Source organism: Anomaloglossus baeobatrachus, chromosome 2 (genome assembly GCF_048569485.1).
Source record: "Anomaloglossus baeobatrachus isolate aAnoBae1 chromosome 2, aAnoBae1.hap1, whole genome shotgun sequence".
In the NCBI taxonomy this organism is placed as follows: Eukaryota; Metazoa; Chordata; class Amphibia; order Anura; family Aromobatidae; genus Anomaloglossus; species Anomaloglossus baeobatrachus.
Genome location: NC_134354.1, coordinates 377,307,115 through 377,324,299, shown reverse-complemented (window position 1 = coordinate 377,324,299; position 17,185 = coordinate 377,307,115). Strand labels below are relative to the sequence as shown.

At 43.0% G+C, this 17,185-nt stretch overlaps 1 protein-coding gene across 1 annotated transcript in view; it reads left to right on the top strand.

The window, feature by feature from the left end:
- The window catches only part of GRIK3 (glutamate ionotropic receptor kainate type subunit 3), a 1,015,705-nt gene extending 1,004,160 nt beyond the window's left edge, over nucleotides 1–11,545 (top strand). Inside the window, exon 16 of the mRNA XM_075336050.1 lies at nucleotides 9,448–11,545. Coding sequence (XP_075192165.1) covers nucleotides 9,448–9,642 — 195 coding nt within the window. The 3' untranslated portion in view covers nucleotides 9,643–11,545. The remainder of the gene's footprint in view (nucleotides 1–9,447) is intronic.
- Nucleotides 11,546–17,185: the final 5,640 nt, after the last annotated feature.

Below are 17,185 nucleotides of genomic sequence, written 5' to 3'. Positions count from 1 at the left end.
GCTCACAGTGTAGAGGGACAGACAAATTGTTAAAGAAAAAGCAAGACCTCATCAGTCACCTCTCCTGCCATGCCTGCAACCTTCTGTTCAATCTTTGATGTCCCTTCTTTTCACCTTCTTCAGGCCTTCTTCACTTTAGCAAAAACCATATATTAGAGAATACCAGAATTCTTAATATAACCAATCCAGAACATACTCTGAATATATAAACCAACCAAAAATGGCCCAGAAAAACACAAAACACTAATGAACAATCAAAATTACATCTTTATTGATAGCAACAGAATTAATTAAAAACAAAATCCCATATACATATTAAGACAATAGGGACAACAAAAAATAAGGAGTTTAAATCTCTTCAATTATATATTTGAATCTCCTCAGCTCAGTGATCAAAAAAACACAACTCATCAAATAATCCAAAATATTCCTTATATTACACAATGATTATGATCGCAATAACACAAAACATACCAGCTGTACAGGGAGAACCCCTAACAATTACCTGCTGTCATATTTAGAGCCCGCGAGTGATACTGTTCCCCCGTCACGCACTCCAATGCGCGTTTCACCAACGCTTCCTCCCTATATAATTGAAGAGATTTAAACTCCTTATTTTTTGTTATGCCAATTGCCTTAATATGTGTGTATATATATATATATATATATATATATATATATATATATATATATATATATATATGCATATATATATACACAGTACAGATCAAAAGTTTTGACACGCCTTTTCATTCAAAGAGTTTTCTTTATTTTCATGACCCTTAAAATTGTAGACTCACATTGAAGGCATCAAAACTATGAATTAACACATGTGGAATGAAATACTTAACAAAAAATTGTGAAACAACTGAAAATATGTCTCATACTCTAGGATCTTCAAAGTAGCCACCTTTTTCTTTGATTACTGCTTTGCACACTTGGCATTCTCTTGATGAGCTTCAAGAGTTAGTCACCGGAAATGGTTTTCACTTCACAGGTGTGCCCTGTCAGGTTTAATAAGTAAGATTTCGTGCCTTAAAAATGGGGTTGGGACCATCAGTTGTGTTGTGCAGAAGTCTGGTGGATACACAGCTGATAGTCCTACTAAATAGACTGTTAAAATTTGTATTATAGCAAGAAAAAGGCAGCTAAGTAAAGAAAAACGAGTGGCCATCATTACTTTAAGAAATGTAGGTCAGTCAGTCCAAAAAATTGGGAAAATTTTGAAAGTGTCACCAAGTGCAGTGGCAAAAACTATCAAACGCTACAAAGAAACTGGCTCACATGAGGACAGCCCCAGTAAAGGAAGACCAAGAGTCACCTCTGCTGTGGAGGATAAGTTTATCATAATCACCAGCCTCAGAAATCGCAGGTTAACAGCAGCTCAGATTAGAGACCAGGTCAATGCCACACAGAGTTCTAGCAGCAGACACATCTCTAGAACAACTGTTAAGAGGAGACTTTTTGCAGCAGGCCTTCATGGTAGAATAGCTGCTAGGAAACCACTTCCAGGGACAGGCAACAAGCAGAAGAGACTTGTTTGGGCTAAAGAACACAAGGAATGGACATTAGACCAGTGTACATCTGTGCTTTGGGCTGATGAGTCTAAACTTGAGATCTTTGGATCCAACCACAGTGTCTTTGTGCGATGCAGAAAAGGTGAACGGATGGCATCTACATGCCTGGTTCCCACCGTGAAGCATAGAGAAGGAGGTGTGATGGTGTGGGGGTGCTTTGCTGGTGACACTGTTGGGGATTTATTGAAGGCATACTGAACCAGCATGGCTACCATAGCATCTTGCAGCAGCACGTTATTCCATCCGGTTTGCGTTTAGTTAGACCATCATTTATTTTTCAACAGGACAATGACCCCAAACACACCTTCAGGCTGTGTAAGGGCTATTTGACTAAGTAGGAGAGTGATGGGGTGCTAAATCAGATGACCTGGCCTCCACAGTCACCAGACCTGAACCCAATCGAGATGGTTTGGGTTGAGCTGGACTGCAAAGTGAAGGCAAAAGGGCCAACAAGTGCTAATCATCTCTGGGAACTCTTTCAAAACTGTTGGAAGACCATTTCCGGTGACTACCTCTTGAAGCTCATCAAGAGAATGCCAAGAGTGTGCAAAGCAGTAATCAAAGCAAAAGGTGGCTACTTTGAAGAACCTAGAATATTAGACATATTTTCAGTTGTTTCACACTTTTTTGTTAAGTATTTCATTCCACATGTGTTAATTCATAGTTTTGATGCCTTCAATGTGAATCTACAATTTTCAGGGTCATGGAAATATAGAAAACTCTTTGAATGAGATGGTGTGTCCAAACGTTTAGTCTGTATTGTATATATGCATATATATAATGTGTGTATATATGTATATATATATATATATATATATATATATATATATATATATATATATATATATATATATAATTGGGGTCAAGAGTAGAGTTGAGCGCGGTTCGTGGTTCGAGGTTCTCCAGTTCGCGGTTCGAGTGATTTTGGGGGGTGTTCTAGATTGAACTAGAACTCAAGCTTTTTGCTAAAGTTCGATAGTTCTAGTTACGTTCGAGAACGGTTCTAGCTGCTCAGTGTGCAGGGAGCCATCGCTGGCAGCCTGCCAGAAGCTGGTAACCAAGATAAAAATCGGGTATCCAAGCAAAGCGCTTTGGTTAGTAACCCGATATTTATCCTAGTTACGTGTGCAGGAATCCGACACTTCCCCGCTCAGCTCGCTCCGCCCCATCCTGCACGTGGCATGTACACATACATACACACACACACACTCACACTCACCTGTCCCCAGCCATGCAGTCCACGACACTGACGTCCTCAGCGCCACATGACCCCGCTAGGCTACACCCACTTCGCATTCCGCCACCAGCACACATGGCTCCACCCACCTGGCACTCTGCACACATGGTCCCACTAGGCTCCACCCACCTGGCACTCTGCACACATGGCTCCGCCCACCTGGCATTCTGCACACATTACCCCGCTAGGCTCCGCCCACCTGGCACTCTGCACACATGGCACTGCTAGGCTCCGCCCACCTGACACTCTGCACACATTACCCCGCTAGGCTCCGCCCACCTGGCACTCTGCACACATGGTCCCGCTCAGCTTACCTGCGGTGATGAAGTCCCGACCTCAGCGCTGTCACTGTCCTCCATGGCCGCCGCTTGTCACATCACCTTCTCTCGCTTCTGACCCGAGACTGACTAGCGGTGACGTCACGGGCCGCTCGCGATACTTGGCTGTGAAGCTGATTCAGTGTGCAGGAGATCAGCGCAGGTAATGTACCTCGCTCCTGACAACAGCACTTGTCATCCCCTGCAGTGACCTGGGCTGACCCATTGATGTTAGCTCAGGTCACTGCTTTGCTCTCCCAGCCAATGGGGAACATCTTGCTCTTCATTGACTGGGACAGTGTGGATCGTCATAGCAACCCCTTGGATTACACCAGACCTGGATTTGTTTTTCTTTCTAATAAATTGGTTAAAGAGGGAATGTATTGGGGAGTGTTTTTTCAAATAAAAATGTGTTTGTCGTCTATTTTTTTTATTACTGACTGGGTTGGTGATGTCGGGTATCTGATAGACGCCTGACCTCACCAACCCCAGGGCTTGGTGCCAGGTGACATTACACATCTGGTATTAACCCCATATATTACCCCGTTTGCCACCGCACCAGGGCACGGGATGAGCTGGGGCGAAGCACCAGGATTGGCGCATCTAATGGATGCGCCACTTCTGGGGCGGCTGCGGCCTGCCATTTTTAGGCTGGGGAGAGTCCAATAACCATGGACCTCCCTAGTCTGAGAATATCAGACCCCAGCTGTCTGCTTTACCTTGGCTGGTGATCCAATTTTGGGGGGACCCCTATGTGTTTTTTTTTTTTTAATTATTTATTTAATTTAAAATAACAGCGTGGGGTGCCTCAGTTTTGGTTTACCAGCCAAGATGAAGCTGCCAGCTGTGGTCTGCAGGCTGCAGCCATCTGCTTTACCCTAGCTGGCTACAAAAAGAGGGGGAACCCTGCGTCATTTTTTTTTTCATTTTTCGCCACTTGTCACCAAAGTGCCCCCCCTGATGCCCTCCCAGAAATCCAAGATGGCCGCGCGCACAGCAGCGCGCCGGCCGCATTCACCCTACTCCTCTGATTTCTGTCGCATGTGCCATGACACATGCGACAGAAAACTCCTCCCCAGGCCCTGCCAGGTCACCCCACCGGTGTTCCCCGGTGTCCCACGGTACCTGTGCAGCGTTGATCCCCCGCGGCCCTCTCCTTCACAATAGACGCTGCCGCATGCACAGAGCGGCTGTCAGCTCAAGTTCCTGTGTTCAGACACAGTGAGTGGTGGTTATGCATCTGTAAGCTAAATTGGCGGCACGGTGGCTCAGTGGTTAGCACTGCAGTCTTGCAGCGCTGAAGTCCTGGGTTCAATTCCCACCAAGGACACCACCTGCAAGGAGTTTGTATGTTCTCCACGTATTTGCGTGGGTTTCCTCCGGGTTCTCTGGTTTCCTCCCACACTCCAAAGACATACAGATAGGGAATTTAGATTGTGAGCCCCAATGGGGACAGTGTTTGCAATGTATGCAAAGCGCTATGGAATTAATAGCGCTAAATAAATGAATAAGTAATTATTATTACTGCAATGCCCTGCTCATGAGGTAAGGAACATAGTTGATCAGGAGAGCTATATACTACATTTCCAAATGGAGGCATTTGATTTTATAGTTGCCCTGCTGAATGACTACCAAACATGAGAGTCCGTTATACGCCACAAGAAAACACATCTAAATAGCGAGCTCTGTCGTTTAGTATTTATTCAGCTGGATAACGGACCTTAAAGGGGTATTCCATCTCCAAGATCCTATCCCCAATATATAGTAGGTGGAATAGCAATAATATCAGCAAATACCAATATTTGGAAATGTAGAATAGTTCTCCTGATTAGGCATGCCCTTACCTCATGAGCAGGGCATTGCAGCTTTAGTAGCAACCGTTACGACATGGACTCTGCTGCTGTGGACCCGGGGAGAGTGGGTGCAGATTCATTGCACCCACACTCCTCACATGGAGGGTCTGCACTCCTAGAAAATGGGGGATACGTTCCCGTTTTTTCCTTACAATAAATGATAGACGCCATGACATCACAAACTGCTGGGCTTGATGTCAGGTGACTTTACAACTAGTATCAACCCCATTTATTACCCCGTTTGCCACTGCACCAGGGCACAGGATGAGCTGGGGTGAAGCTCCAGGAGTGGCGCATCTAGTGCATGCGCCACTTCTGGGGCGCCTGCGGCCTGCTAATTTTAGGCTGTGAAGGCCCAATAACTATGGACCTTCCCACCCTGAGAATACCAGACCACCGCTGTCCGCTTTACCTTGGCTGGTGATCCAATTTGGGGGGGACCCTACTTTTTTTTTGTAATTATTATTATTTATAAAATAATTATAAAAAAAGAGCCTGGGGTGACCTCCACATTGGATCCCCAGCCACGGTAAAGCTGCCAGCTGTGGTTTTCATGCTACAGCCGTCTGCTTTACCCTAGCTGGCTATCAAAAATGGAGGGACCCAACGTCATTTTTTTTTTAACCATTTTTTAAATAAAAAAATTAATGGGCTTCCCTGTATTTTGATTGCCAGCCAAGGTAACGCCAGGCAGATGGGGGTGGCAACCCATAGCTGTCTGCTTTATCTGCACTGAGAATCAAAAATACCGCGGAGCGCTACGTCATTTTTTTTAAAGATATATTTTTACAGCACTGTCATGTCAGGCAATCAAAATACAGGGAAGCCCTTTTTGTTTTTAGTTATTTAAATAAATAATTAAAAAAAATATATATGGGCTCCCGCTGCATTTTTTGTATTGCTAGCTAAGGGTAATCCAAGCAGCTACTGGCTGCTAACCCCCACTGCTTGGTGTTACCTTCACTGGCAATGGAAAATCCAGGGAAGCATTTTTTATTTTTTTTGCCAAAAAACTCCAAAAAAAATGACGTGCGCTTCGCCATATTTTTGTATGCTAGCCAGGTACAGCAGGCAGGTACGGGCTGCCCTCAACCCCCAGCTGCCTATTTGTACCCAGCTGGGAACTAAAAATATAGGGAATCCCTTTTTTTAATTAATTCATGAATTTTATGAAATAATTAAAAAAAAAAAAAACGACGTAGGCTTCGCCCCATTTTTGTGTCCAGCTGGGTACAACTAGGCAGCTGGGGATTGGAATCCACAGCACAGGTTAGCCCGAGGTTTCTGGGCCCCTCTGCTGCGAATTGCAGTCCGCAGCCGCCCCAGAAAATGGCGCTCTCATAGAAGCGCCATCATCTGGCGCTGTATCCAACTCTTCCAACAGCCCTGGAGCCGGGTGGCTTGTTGGGTAATCATGAGTTAATACTGGCTTTGTTTTACTAGCCAGTATTAAGCCAGAGATTCTTAATGTCAGGCATGTTTGACCCGGCCATTAAGAATCTCCAATAAAGGGTTAAAAAAAACACCACACAGAGAAAAAATACTTTAATAGAAATAAATATACAGACACATTAGAAACTCCATCTTTATTACCCCCTGTCACCCCTCCACGATCCTGCTCTTCTGTCTTCTTTCCCCTTCAACACATGCAGCTCTGCTCCATCAGACAGCACAGCTGCATGGGGGAAGACGCTGTGCTCCGTGCAGAAATCACTCTGTGAGAGTGACCACAGGCTCCCGGCTGTAAGCGGTGGCACGGGTTGCCACAGCAACGCTGCTCCGATCACGTGATTCCGGTGCCGCTGCGTGCTGGTAGCGGGACGTCCCCGTCACCGCTACCAAGCGCATTGCTATGGCAACGGTGATCTCCGTGATTGACCGGCTGTGTCAGCCGGTCAGGAGCCGGCTTCTGCGGACACTGGTAACTACGGTAAACATTGGGTAACCCAGAAGCCCTTTCCTTGGTTACCTGATGTTTACCGTAGTTACCAGCGTCCGCCACTCTCACGCTGCCAGTGCCAGCCCCCTGCACACATAGCCAGACTACACATCGGGTTAAATTAACCCGCTGTGTACTGTAACTAGGAGTGCAGGGAGCCAGCGCTAAGCGGTGTGCGCTGGTAACCAAGGTAAATATCGGGTTGGTTACCCGATATTTACCTTAGTTACCAAGCGCAGCATAGCTTCCACATGTGCTGCTGGCTGGGGGCTGTGGTCACTGGTTGCTGGTGAGATCTGCCTGTGTGACAGCTCGCCAGCAACCCGTGCAGCGACACTCCAGCGATCCCTGCCAGGTCAGGTTGCTGGTGGGATCGCTGGAGCGTCGCTTAGTGTGACGGTACCTTAAGGGAACGGGGAAGCAGAGCGGGAAGTCGAGCTAGAGCATGTCGCCGGTACACGGCGATACACAAACGTGCACCGTGTAACAGAGAGATGCAATGACAGGTCCTACATGACGCGTCATAGTCATGTGACCAGTCTGTAGCCAATGAGATAACAGGCACGTGACTGGTCACATGGCTATTTTTCACGTCACGATAGGTCCTGCATCACTGCTGGCAGTGCTGGTTACCGGGAGGATTCAGCGATCATCGGATGGAATAGCGGCAGGAGACAGAGTGCAGGAGGGATCGCGGGGACCGGTAAGTGTTATGGCAATGTTTATTAACCGTATGTGTACATTTATAATGTGTTTTTATGTGTTTGTGATTGCCTCCTATTGTTTCCTATGCGGTTTGAGTTCGGTTCGCCGAACCGAACTCAAACGAGACACCCGTTCGGCGAACCGAACTCGAGCCGAACCGCGACCGGTTCGCTCATCTCTAGTCATGAGTGGGACCTGTTCCCTTGCTATATGATTTTATGGTTTTAAATGCATCTGATGTGATTTAGTTTTTAATTACTGTTGCTATCAATAAAGATGTAATTTTGATTGATCGTTAGTGTTTTTGTGTTTTTATGGGCCATTTTTGGTTGCTTTATTCTTCTTCACTTTAGCCTGGACATCCGGCTGCACAAGGTATTTGACATCAATGTAGGTTATGCCATCAGGATAAATATCGTGACACCACAATGTTATGACATGCGTCACCCAAATGACAGCAATGCATACAGTGACATTAATCAGAGGCCTTGTCAAGCCGGAAGCCTGGACCGGGAGTGAAGAAGTCAAAAGAGAATGTGCTTGATGGTGGAAGAAGAAAAGTAAAAAGCTACAGGGAGCCGTGGGATGAGAATTTTAGTTTTTTCTTATACCCTACTTTTCTCTGGGGTCAAGAGACACTAGAGAACATAATAAAGAATATTCAATTTGAAAATAAAAACTTTGCTGCTAGTTAAATTTCCATGTAAAATATACATGACAAGCCAAATATGAATCTCAAAGCTCAGAATCGCTCATCCCTGTGATACCGTCAGGAATCTAATATTGATGTCCTATTGTACGGTCATTATATAACACCAATTTGATGCATATCCTTTTTTATTGGATTGGTGTCAATATTTTTTGTTTTTTACAATTATTAGTGGGGGTTTTTCGTCACTGCTAATATCCTATAAATATTTGTATGAAGAACCAAATATGGTAGAATTGATATCTGTCTTCTCTCTTGGGTGATATTTTCACATTGAGTAAACTCTAAGGGCAGCGTTACACGCATCGATTTATCATGCGATCGCATGAGCATGAGTGATCGCACCCGCCCCCGTCGTTTGTGCGTCACGGGCAATTCATTGCCCATGTCTCACAAAGTCGTTAAACCCATGTCACACATACTTACCTCCCTAACGACGTCACTGTGGGTGGCGAACATCCTCTTCCTGAAGGGGAAGGGACGTTCGGCGTCACAGCGACGTTACACAGCGGCCGCCCAATAGAAGCGGAGGGGCGGAGATGAGCGGGATGTAACATCCCGCCCACCTCCTTCCTCATTGCCGGCGGGACGCAGGTAAGTTGCTATTTGTTGTTCACGGGGTGTCACACGTAGCGATGTGTGCTGCCACGGGAACGACGAACCACCGGCGTGCAGAAGGAGTAATGACATTATGGAACTGAACGACGTGTCACCGAGCAATGAAAAGGTGAGTATTTTTGCTCATTAACAGTCGTTCGGAGGTGTCACACGGTACGACATCTCTAACGATGCCGGATGTGCGTCACGGATTCCGTGACCCCGACGACATATCACATGATATATCGTACCGTGTAACACCGCCCTTAGGGCTGATTGGTGTCTACTATTGCAAAGAAAGAGTTTTCTGTGTATCAAAATAGGTATACTATGGTTTATCCAATTAATGCTAAAAGTCTGTTTTTTAAATTTATATAGTCATGAGTTGAAATGTTGTGACCATTGTTTTATTTAATGTTCATGATTTTTGGTTTAAGTCTTGGTATGTTGTAAAACTATACCTGATAATAGAACCTGATGACATAATTGATTCTTGTGCCTTTTCTTCCTCAGCGTTCCTTTTGCAGCACAATGGCTGATGAGATCCGATTATCTCTCACCTGCCAGCGTCGTGTCAAACATAAACCTCAGCCACCTGTCATGGTCAAGAGTGACGCCGTAATTAACATGCACACTTTCAATGACAGAAGACTGCCTGGAAAGGATAACATGACCTGCAATACTGGACTAACCCCAGTATTTCCATAGAACAATGAAATGTGTGCACAATACTCTTGATATCAGTCCTTGATCAAAAACTTTCATGCCCTTCATCAATATTGACTTATTAGGAAGCCAAGGGCATCACACATTCTTATACCCTACAGCCAGAAGTCTCTTGTTTACACACAAAACTTACAGAGGCATTTTATCGCCAAGTTGATTTCACCCTCCGTGGACATTGAGAAGCCACAAAGACTTTGTGGCATTATTGAGCATGGCAATAAAAATGAAATTGACTTTGTCTTTGCTGGAAGCTTTGAGAAGAAGGAAGATCAGTTCTGTCTTGTACACAGCACACTTGCAACATACGTCCGGTCTGCCAAACTGCTCAGTGGGAACTCATACCTCAATGCTGTGCCTATGAGGAGTTTGAAAAAGGCGCAGACTTTAAGTTATGTCTGAATCAGACAGCTAATGGGTCCTTAAATGTGGCTGACATTTGAAGATTACTACTTCAGAACTAATGCCGGTCTAGAATACCATACCTAAGCTGAGAAAAGGGGACTAGAACACCACCTTATTACTCATGTGCTTTCCTTTGCACAGTTCAACAAGACTCTTAGCATGAACCTTCAACCTGCAAGGAAAAACATATCACTCAGTAATGCCATTCTGTATACATTTCTTTTTAACCATACGTCTTTATTGCAGTGATTCTTTATGAAGCTACCACAAGTCTCAAAATATCCCACGGGACCATATTGCCAACCCAGGAAAAAAAGTAACCAAAGATAGGGATTTATCCGTTATCATCACTAGTTAAATCACAGTGTGATTCACTAGAGCCAAATTTATCATGTAAATCAAGAAAAAGTGTTTTTGGCCTATACACATGAAACAAATGGTTATGTAAGGCGGCTATGGTACTCTGTGCAGGATGACACTTTGGGAATTGTGTATAGAAAAATTAAATTATAGTGACCTAGCTGTCATAACTGTGTGCCCGTATTGCCATCTTCATGCTTCTCAGTGGTAAAAGACATACTGTTAAATACACAGTTTTTATATTGGTGCAACTTTTTATTTTATTTTTTTTCTGTGCTGTTAATATTGCACCAAACCCATGTCAAATGTGTAAAGTAATGTAATGAAACAAAAATACATGTTTTTCTTCTATTTTAATAACTCCACTGTATTCTGTTTTGCTCATTAATAATATTCGAATTTCATAGGTAAATTACCAAATTCCGACCTATATTTATAAACAATGAAGGAACATGTGGCACATTTTGAAGTCATTTTTTTTAATGAACTAAATTTTTTTCCCCACAATCTAAGGGATATGTGTACATTTATGGCTCCGGGATAACTTTACAGCAAATACCTTAAAACAGTTGTCCAGACATGGGAAAATAGTCTACAGTCACTCTATGCCAGATATGAATGGTGCGAGTTAGCGGTCCTGTGTGTCAAGCTTTCACTTGGGGGCATAGGGACTCAGTGAAGATTGAACTCCAAAGTGCAGTAATACAAAAGCCCACCAGAGGTTGCTAACACAAGAATAAGAGTAGTCAGACAAGCCAAAATCAAACCAGGATGTCACGTCAATACAGGGGAGTGAGCAAGCCAAAGTCAAATGGAAGCGAAGAAGTTAGAAGCCGAGAATTCACATATGGAACCAAGGAGGATCAGAGCCATAGTCAGGGGACGTTACTGAGGTCAAAGGCCGGGAAAGCACGTAAATACAAAGGTGGGGGTGGAGGCAGAGACATGGGATAGGACCAGGGTCAGCTAGACATGGTGAACAGACAGTACAGGGGGAATGGAGGTCAGGGAGGTAAGCTGGTTAGCGGGACAGATCAGAGCTAACTCACAGGAACCAGTGTGCACGTTGCAGAGCATAAACTATTACTGGCAGCGTCCCGGAGGAGTCCACACCATAATAAAGTGAAGAAAAAACAAAAAGCCAGCACCAAATGTGCACTACAGCACTAAACATTCCAAACTGTACTTATTATAAAAAATGTTTTGAGATTTTTGGCAAAAAATTGCAATTTCTTGAGCTGCTTCGCCACGTCACGGCAAATCTCATTTGAAGCAGTCCTACACTAAAATATTTTTATAAAATGTGCCATACGGCCTCACATATGAATAGTAGAACTGCTCTTAGCAGCACTCACCTGGTCTATTTCAATCCCGTACCCATGACTGAGTCATGGCTGTGGGCGGGACAGGTCCAAGCAAATGCTGCATGAAGTAAATAGCCTGTGGACAAAGCCTGATGACTTAATGTGAACAGTCACCAACCGCCAAAATCCAGACAGATGGAATACATCCCAAATTGGGGTGCATAGCAAGGTGGAGGTCAACCACCGACCAATTCAATGAAGAAAAAACAAAAAGCCAGCACCAAATGTGCACTACAGCACTAAACATTCCAAACTGTACTTATTATAAAAAATGTTTTGAGATTTTTGGCAAAAAATTGCAATTTCTTGAGCTGCTTCGCCACGTCACGGCAAATCTCATTTGAAGCAGTCCTACACTAAAATATTTTTATAAAATGTGCCATACGGCCTCATATATGAATAGTAGAACTGCTCTTAGCAGCACTCACCTGGTCTATTTCAATCCCGTACCCATGACTGAGTCATGGCTGTGGGCGGGACAGGTCCAAGCAAATGCTGCATGAAGTAAATAGCCTGTGGACAAAGCCTGATGACTTAATGTGAACAGTCACCAACCGCCAAAATCCAGACAGATGGAATACATCCCAAATTGGGGTGCATAGCAAGGTGGAGGTCAACCACCGACCAATTCAATGAAGAAAAAACAAAAAGCCAGCACCAAATGTGCACTACAGCACTAAACATTCCAAACTGTTCTTATTATAAAAAATGTTTTGAGATTTTTGGCAAAAAATTGCAATTTCTTGAGCTGCTTCGCCACGTCACGGCAAATCTCATTTGAAGCAGTCCTACACTAAAATATTTTTATAAAATGTGCCATACGGCCTCACATATGAATAGTAGAACTGCTCTTAGCAGCACTCACCTGGTCTATTTCAATCCCGTACCCATGACTGAGTCATGGCTGTGGGCGGGACAGGTCCAAGCAAATGCTGCATGAAGTAAATAGCCTGTGGACAAAGCCTGATGACTTAATGTGAACAGTCACCAACCGCCAAAATCCAGACAGATGGAATACATCCCAAATTGGGGTGCATAGCAAGGTGGAGGTCAACCACCGACCAATTCAATGAAGAAAAAACAAAAAGCCAGCACCAAATGTGCACTACAGCACCACTAAACATTCCAAACTGTACTTATTATAAAAAATGTTTTGAGATTTTTGGCAAAAAATTGCAATTTCTTGAGCTGCTTCGCCACGTCACGGCAAATCTCATTTGAAGCAGTCCTACACTAAAATAATTTTTTTAAAATGTGCCATACGGCCTCACATATGAATAGTAGAACTGCTCTTAGCAGCACTCACCTGGTCTATATCAATCCCGTACCCATGACTGAGTCATGGCTGTGGGCGGGACAGGTCCAAGCAAATGCTGCATGAAGTAAATAGCCTGTGGACAAAGCCTGATGACTTAATGTGAACAGTCATCAACCGCCAAAATCCAGACAGATGGAATACATCCCAAATTGGGGTGCATAGCAAGGTGGAGGTCAACCACCGACCAATTCAATGAAGAAAAAACAAAAAGCCAGCACCAAATGTGCACTACAGCACTAAACATTCCAAACTGTACTTATTATAAAAAATGTTTTGAGATTTTTGGCAAAAAATTGCAATTTCTTGAGCTGCTTCGCCACGTCACGGCAAATCTCATTTGAAGCAGTCCTACACTAAAATATTTTTATATTGACTGCTAAGAGCAGTTCTACTATTCATATGTGAGGCCGTATGGCACATTTTATAAAAATATTTTAGTGTAGGACTGCTTCAAATGAGATTTGCCGTGACATGGCGAAGCAGCTCAAGAAATTGCAATTTTTTGCCAAAAATCTCAAAAATTTATTTATAATAAGTACAGTTTGGAATGTTTAGTGCTGTAGTGCACATTTGGTGCTGGCTTTTTGTTTTTTCACCATAATAAAGTGGCGAGAGACCCGGAACAAGGCTCAACCAAACAAACCCCTCCCACCTGACTTAACCCCGTCAAAGCCAAGTAATAGCCATGACACTGTGACTTTTTCTACTTGTAGTCATGTGCAGACTTGACTCAATTCCCTTCTATTAAAAGAAGACAAACACGTCTAGTTGGCATGCAGCCACGTGTATGTAGACTGGGAATATGAGGGATTCCTGACCGTGGGTGCACCACAAGATGTCACATAATATGACTGCAGATTTTGGTCCCAAGCCTAGACAACCCTTTTAAGTAGGGTTATGCATCTTCATACTGTAGCTCAAGCTTTAAAACAAACCCTTCAATTAATATGATCCTGTATTAATTTGTTTTGCTGCTTTTAACTATTTACTTGGAAGGCTGTTAAATCAGTTTACATGAAGGGTTCGTTTGGATGCTGTAACATTGTAAAAGGTTTTCATGGGAACTGAATACAGAAATTATGAGCGATTTTATATTTAAGACTAATTACAGAGTTGCTTTATTCTTTATTTTAGTTATTTGGATCAATGCAATGGTTACAGACATGCACATAATATTTAACATGTATATAATCTCTAGTATTCAACAAGATTTCCTCCAGCTATCGTCAATAGAAGACTTAGGCGAGTTTTGCACACTACGACATTGCAGGTGCGATATCAGTGGGGTCAAATCGAAAGTGATGCATATCCAGCGTCGCAGTCGATATCGTAGTGTGTAAATCCTTTTTAATATGATTAATGAGCTCAAAAGCGTTGTTATCGTATCATCGGTGTAGGGTCCGACATTTCCATAATTTGGCAGCAGCGACAGGTACGATGTTGTTCCTCGTTCCTGCGGCAGCACACATCGCTGTGTGAGAAGCCGCAGGAGCGAGGAACATCTCCTACCTGCGTCACCGCGTCTCACGCCGGCTCTGCGGAAGGAAGGAGGTGGGCGGGATGTTTACATCCCACTCATGTCCGCCCCTCCGCTTCTATTGGGCGCCTGCCATGTGACGTCGTTGTGACGCAGCACAACCCACCCCCTTAGGAAGGAGGCGGTTCGCCAGTCAGAGCGACGTCGCAGGGCAGGTGAGTGCATGTGAAGCTGCCGTAGCGATAATGTTCGCTACGGCAGCAATCACAAGATATCGCTGCTGCGATGGGGGCGGGGACTATCGCACTCGGCTCGCAGCATCGGCTTGCAATGTCTTAGTGTGCAAAGCCCGCCTTACACTAAGGGGGATAAGCCACCAAGAATCAAAGTTCATGTATTGTTTCACAAAATGATAGGGTGACTCTAGTTTAGAGAATGAAACAATTCAATATAGCACTTTCTGAGCTAACGCTACTGAATTTAATTTTTTTTCAGTTTTTCATAAAGTATTCATTTTTTATTAATGAGTCCTTATTTTTTTCATCTGAAGGATTTTCTTTATGAAATATTTTTGTAGAACTCTTGCAAAGACCTCATGCTCATTAATTCCATTTTCAGTTGGTAATTTACTAAGGGGCAAAGACTAATACATTTTTTTTGTTAGTAAAGCTAGGGTTAATGTCTCATTAACCTATCACAGCCAATTGTCCAATAATAATAGTTTTAAAGGGAGTATGTCATTCGTTTTTTGATGTTTCAACAAAGACTAGCACCTTCATCAGAACCTGTGCTACATTTCTTAAGGATGTATATTATCCCGACTCGACCTGTATAACCCCCAAAAACATTTTTAAATTTTCAAGCACTCTATATAAACCTGGACAGTCTGGTCCAATGGACGTCTTTGGTGTGATGTCCATCCTTCCTCTCTGCTGCTGATCGCCATCTCCCTATTCTGATAGCCGTGAATGATGCGGGAGGAATCATCCACATAGCTGGGCGAAATCACATGCCTGCGCAAGAACATCACTGGCTCGGACATGTGCACTTTGGTCTGCCCTACTGTAGGCAGAGCCTAAAACATAATGGAAACTGCAAGCATTACAAGAATAAATATCTATGAAGAAATGTGTATTTACAAAGGACTTTTCAAAGTATTTTTTTTTTTATTTAAAATTGGTGCTTCTCCACTGATTCTTGAACATATTTAATCTTTTTTTTTCTGTGCCCCTTTGTTCATAAAGTATGCCCCTGTTAACAAACATGCAAATTTTCTCTTCAACCCACTGAGTGTATGCCACAGAATGTAGGTGTGACCATGTTTTGATTGGCAAGAGCAAAAGGACTAAAAGATAAAGCCTACAAAGAATTTTAGTTAGTTAGTTGAAGGACATATTTGCATCTTTACTACCAGGGCCATACAAATATCAATTGGAGGGAAAGATAGGAAAAAAATCTATTCCAAAATCAGTGGAGCCCTGCCAAATGGAGGAGGTACTTCATTGAAATTAAAATATCCAGTGAAAGGTTCTTTGTTTAAAGATGATATTGATATTTATGGTGTAAATGTGCAAAATGTTGTCATCACTCCTTTGTCAAAGGGGTTATACCAGGGCATAAATTTAATTTACTTTATTAGATAATCTTACACATTATAAGTTTGCAGAATGGATTATTGTAGGTGTACATACATGTTATGAGACCCACCTGTTCTTTTCATATCCTGCCGGAAGGCCAATATATTATGTCCAGTGGTGGTGAGGAAAAGTGTGCAACCGGTAGTAGAATAGAAAACACTCCACTATCCTTGTATAAAAACATGAATGCAGTAGGACTGATTTACTGGGTATGTAGGACCACAAGCTCTGACAGATTTGGTGGGCACTGTAAGAGGGAATTTATGTATTACCAAGAGATGTCATAATGACTATGTAACTGTCATTCAACTGAAAATGTGTCGTTGCTTTATTTTGTTTCATCTTGTGACTTACATTTTATTTATGGGACAACAACCCCTTTAAAGCTTTCTGGATTGATGAGCACACTGAATATTTTATCGAGTAGAGTTTGTTTTATTCCTCAAGAGGTATTAACAGTTAAATTACAACTACACTTGTAATCAATGACCAATTAGGAGAATAATGGAAAAGTTGCTTTCTAGATATCTCCCAAAATATGCAGTTGAAATATAAGGCTATAGCGGTACCCTTAATAAAAAAAAATAATAAAAAATCATAAAATAGATGTAGCTGCAGGCAGTCCTTTAGGAAAACATTCATGTAGACTTTTATCAAAACTCACTGATGCCTCTGTGCACTCTTAAGCCCCACCATTACCTTCCCCACACTTCACTGCTTACGGTCTGAGAACACACACAGCAGGATAGTACTAGAGAATATTGGGGGAGAGTGGCGGCATGTCTGCTCCATGTGTAGCCAGCCCACAGTTCATATCAATAGAGAAAATTGCACATGACAAAAAAAAACCAATGACATTTAGGGCTTTGTTTTTTAAAAATTCTTAATGGGAAAACACTTTTTTTTAAGAGTGTGCAATGTACATGACTGTTTATATCATACCAAGTTGACCACTGTAGAGATACTG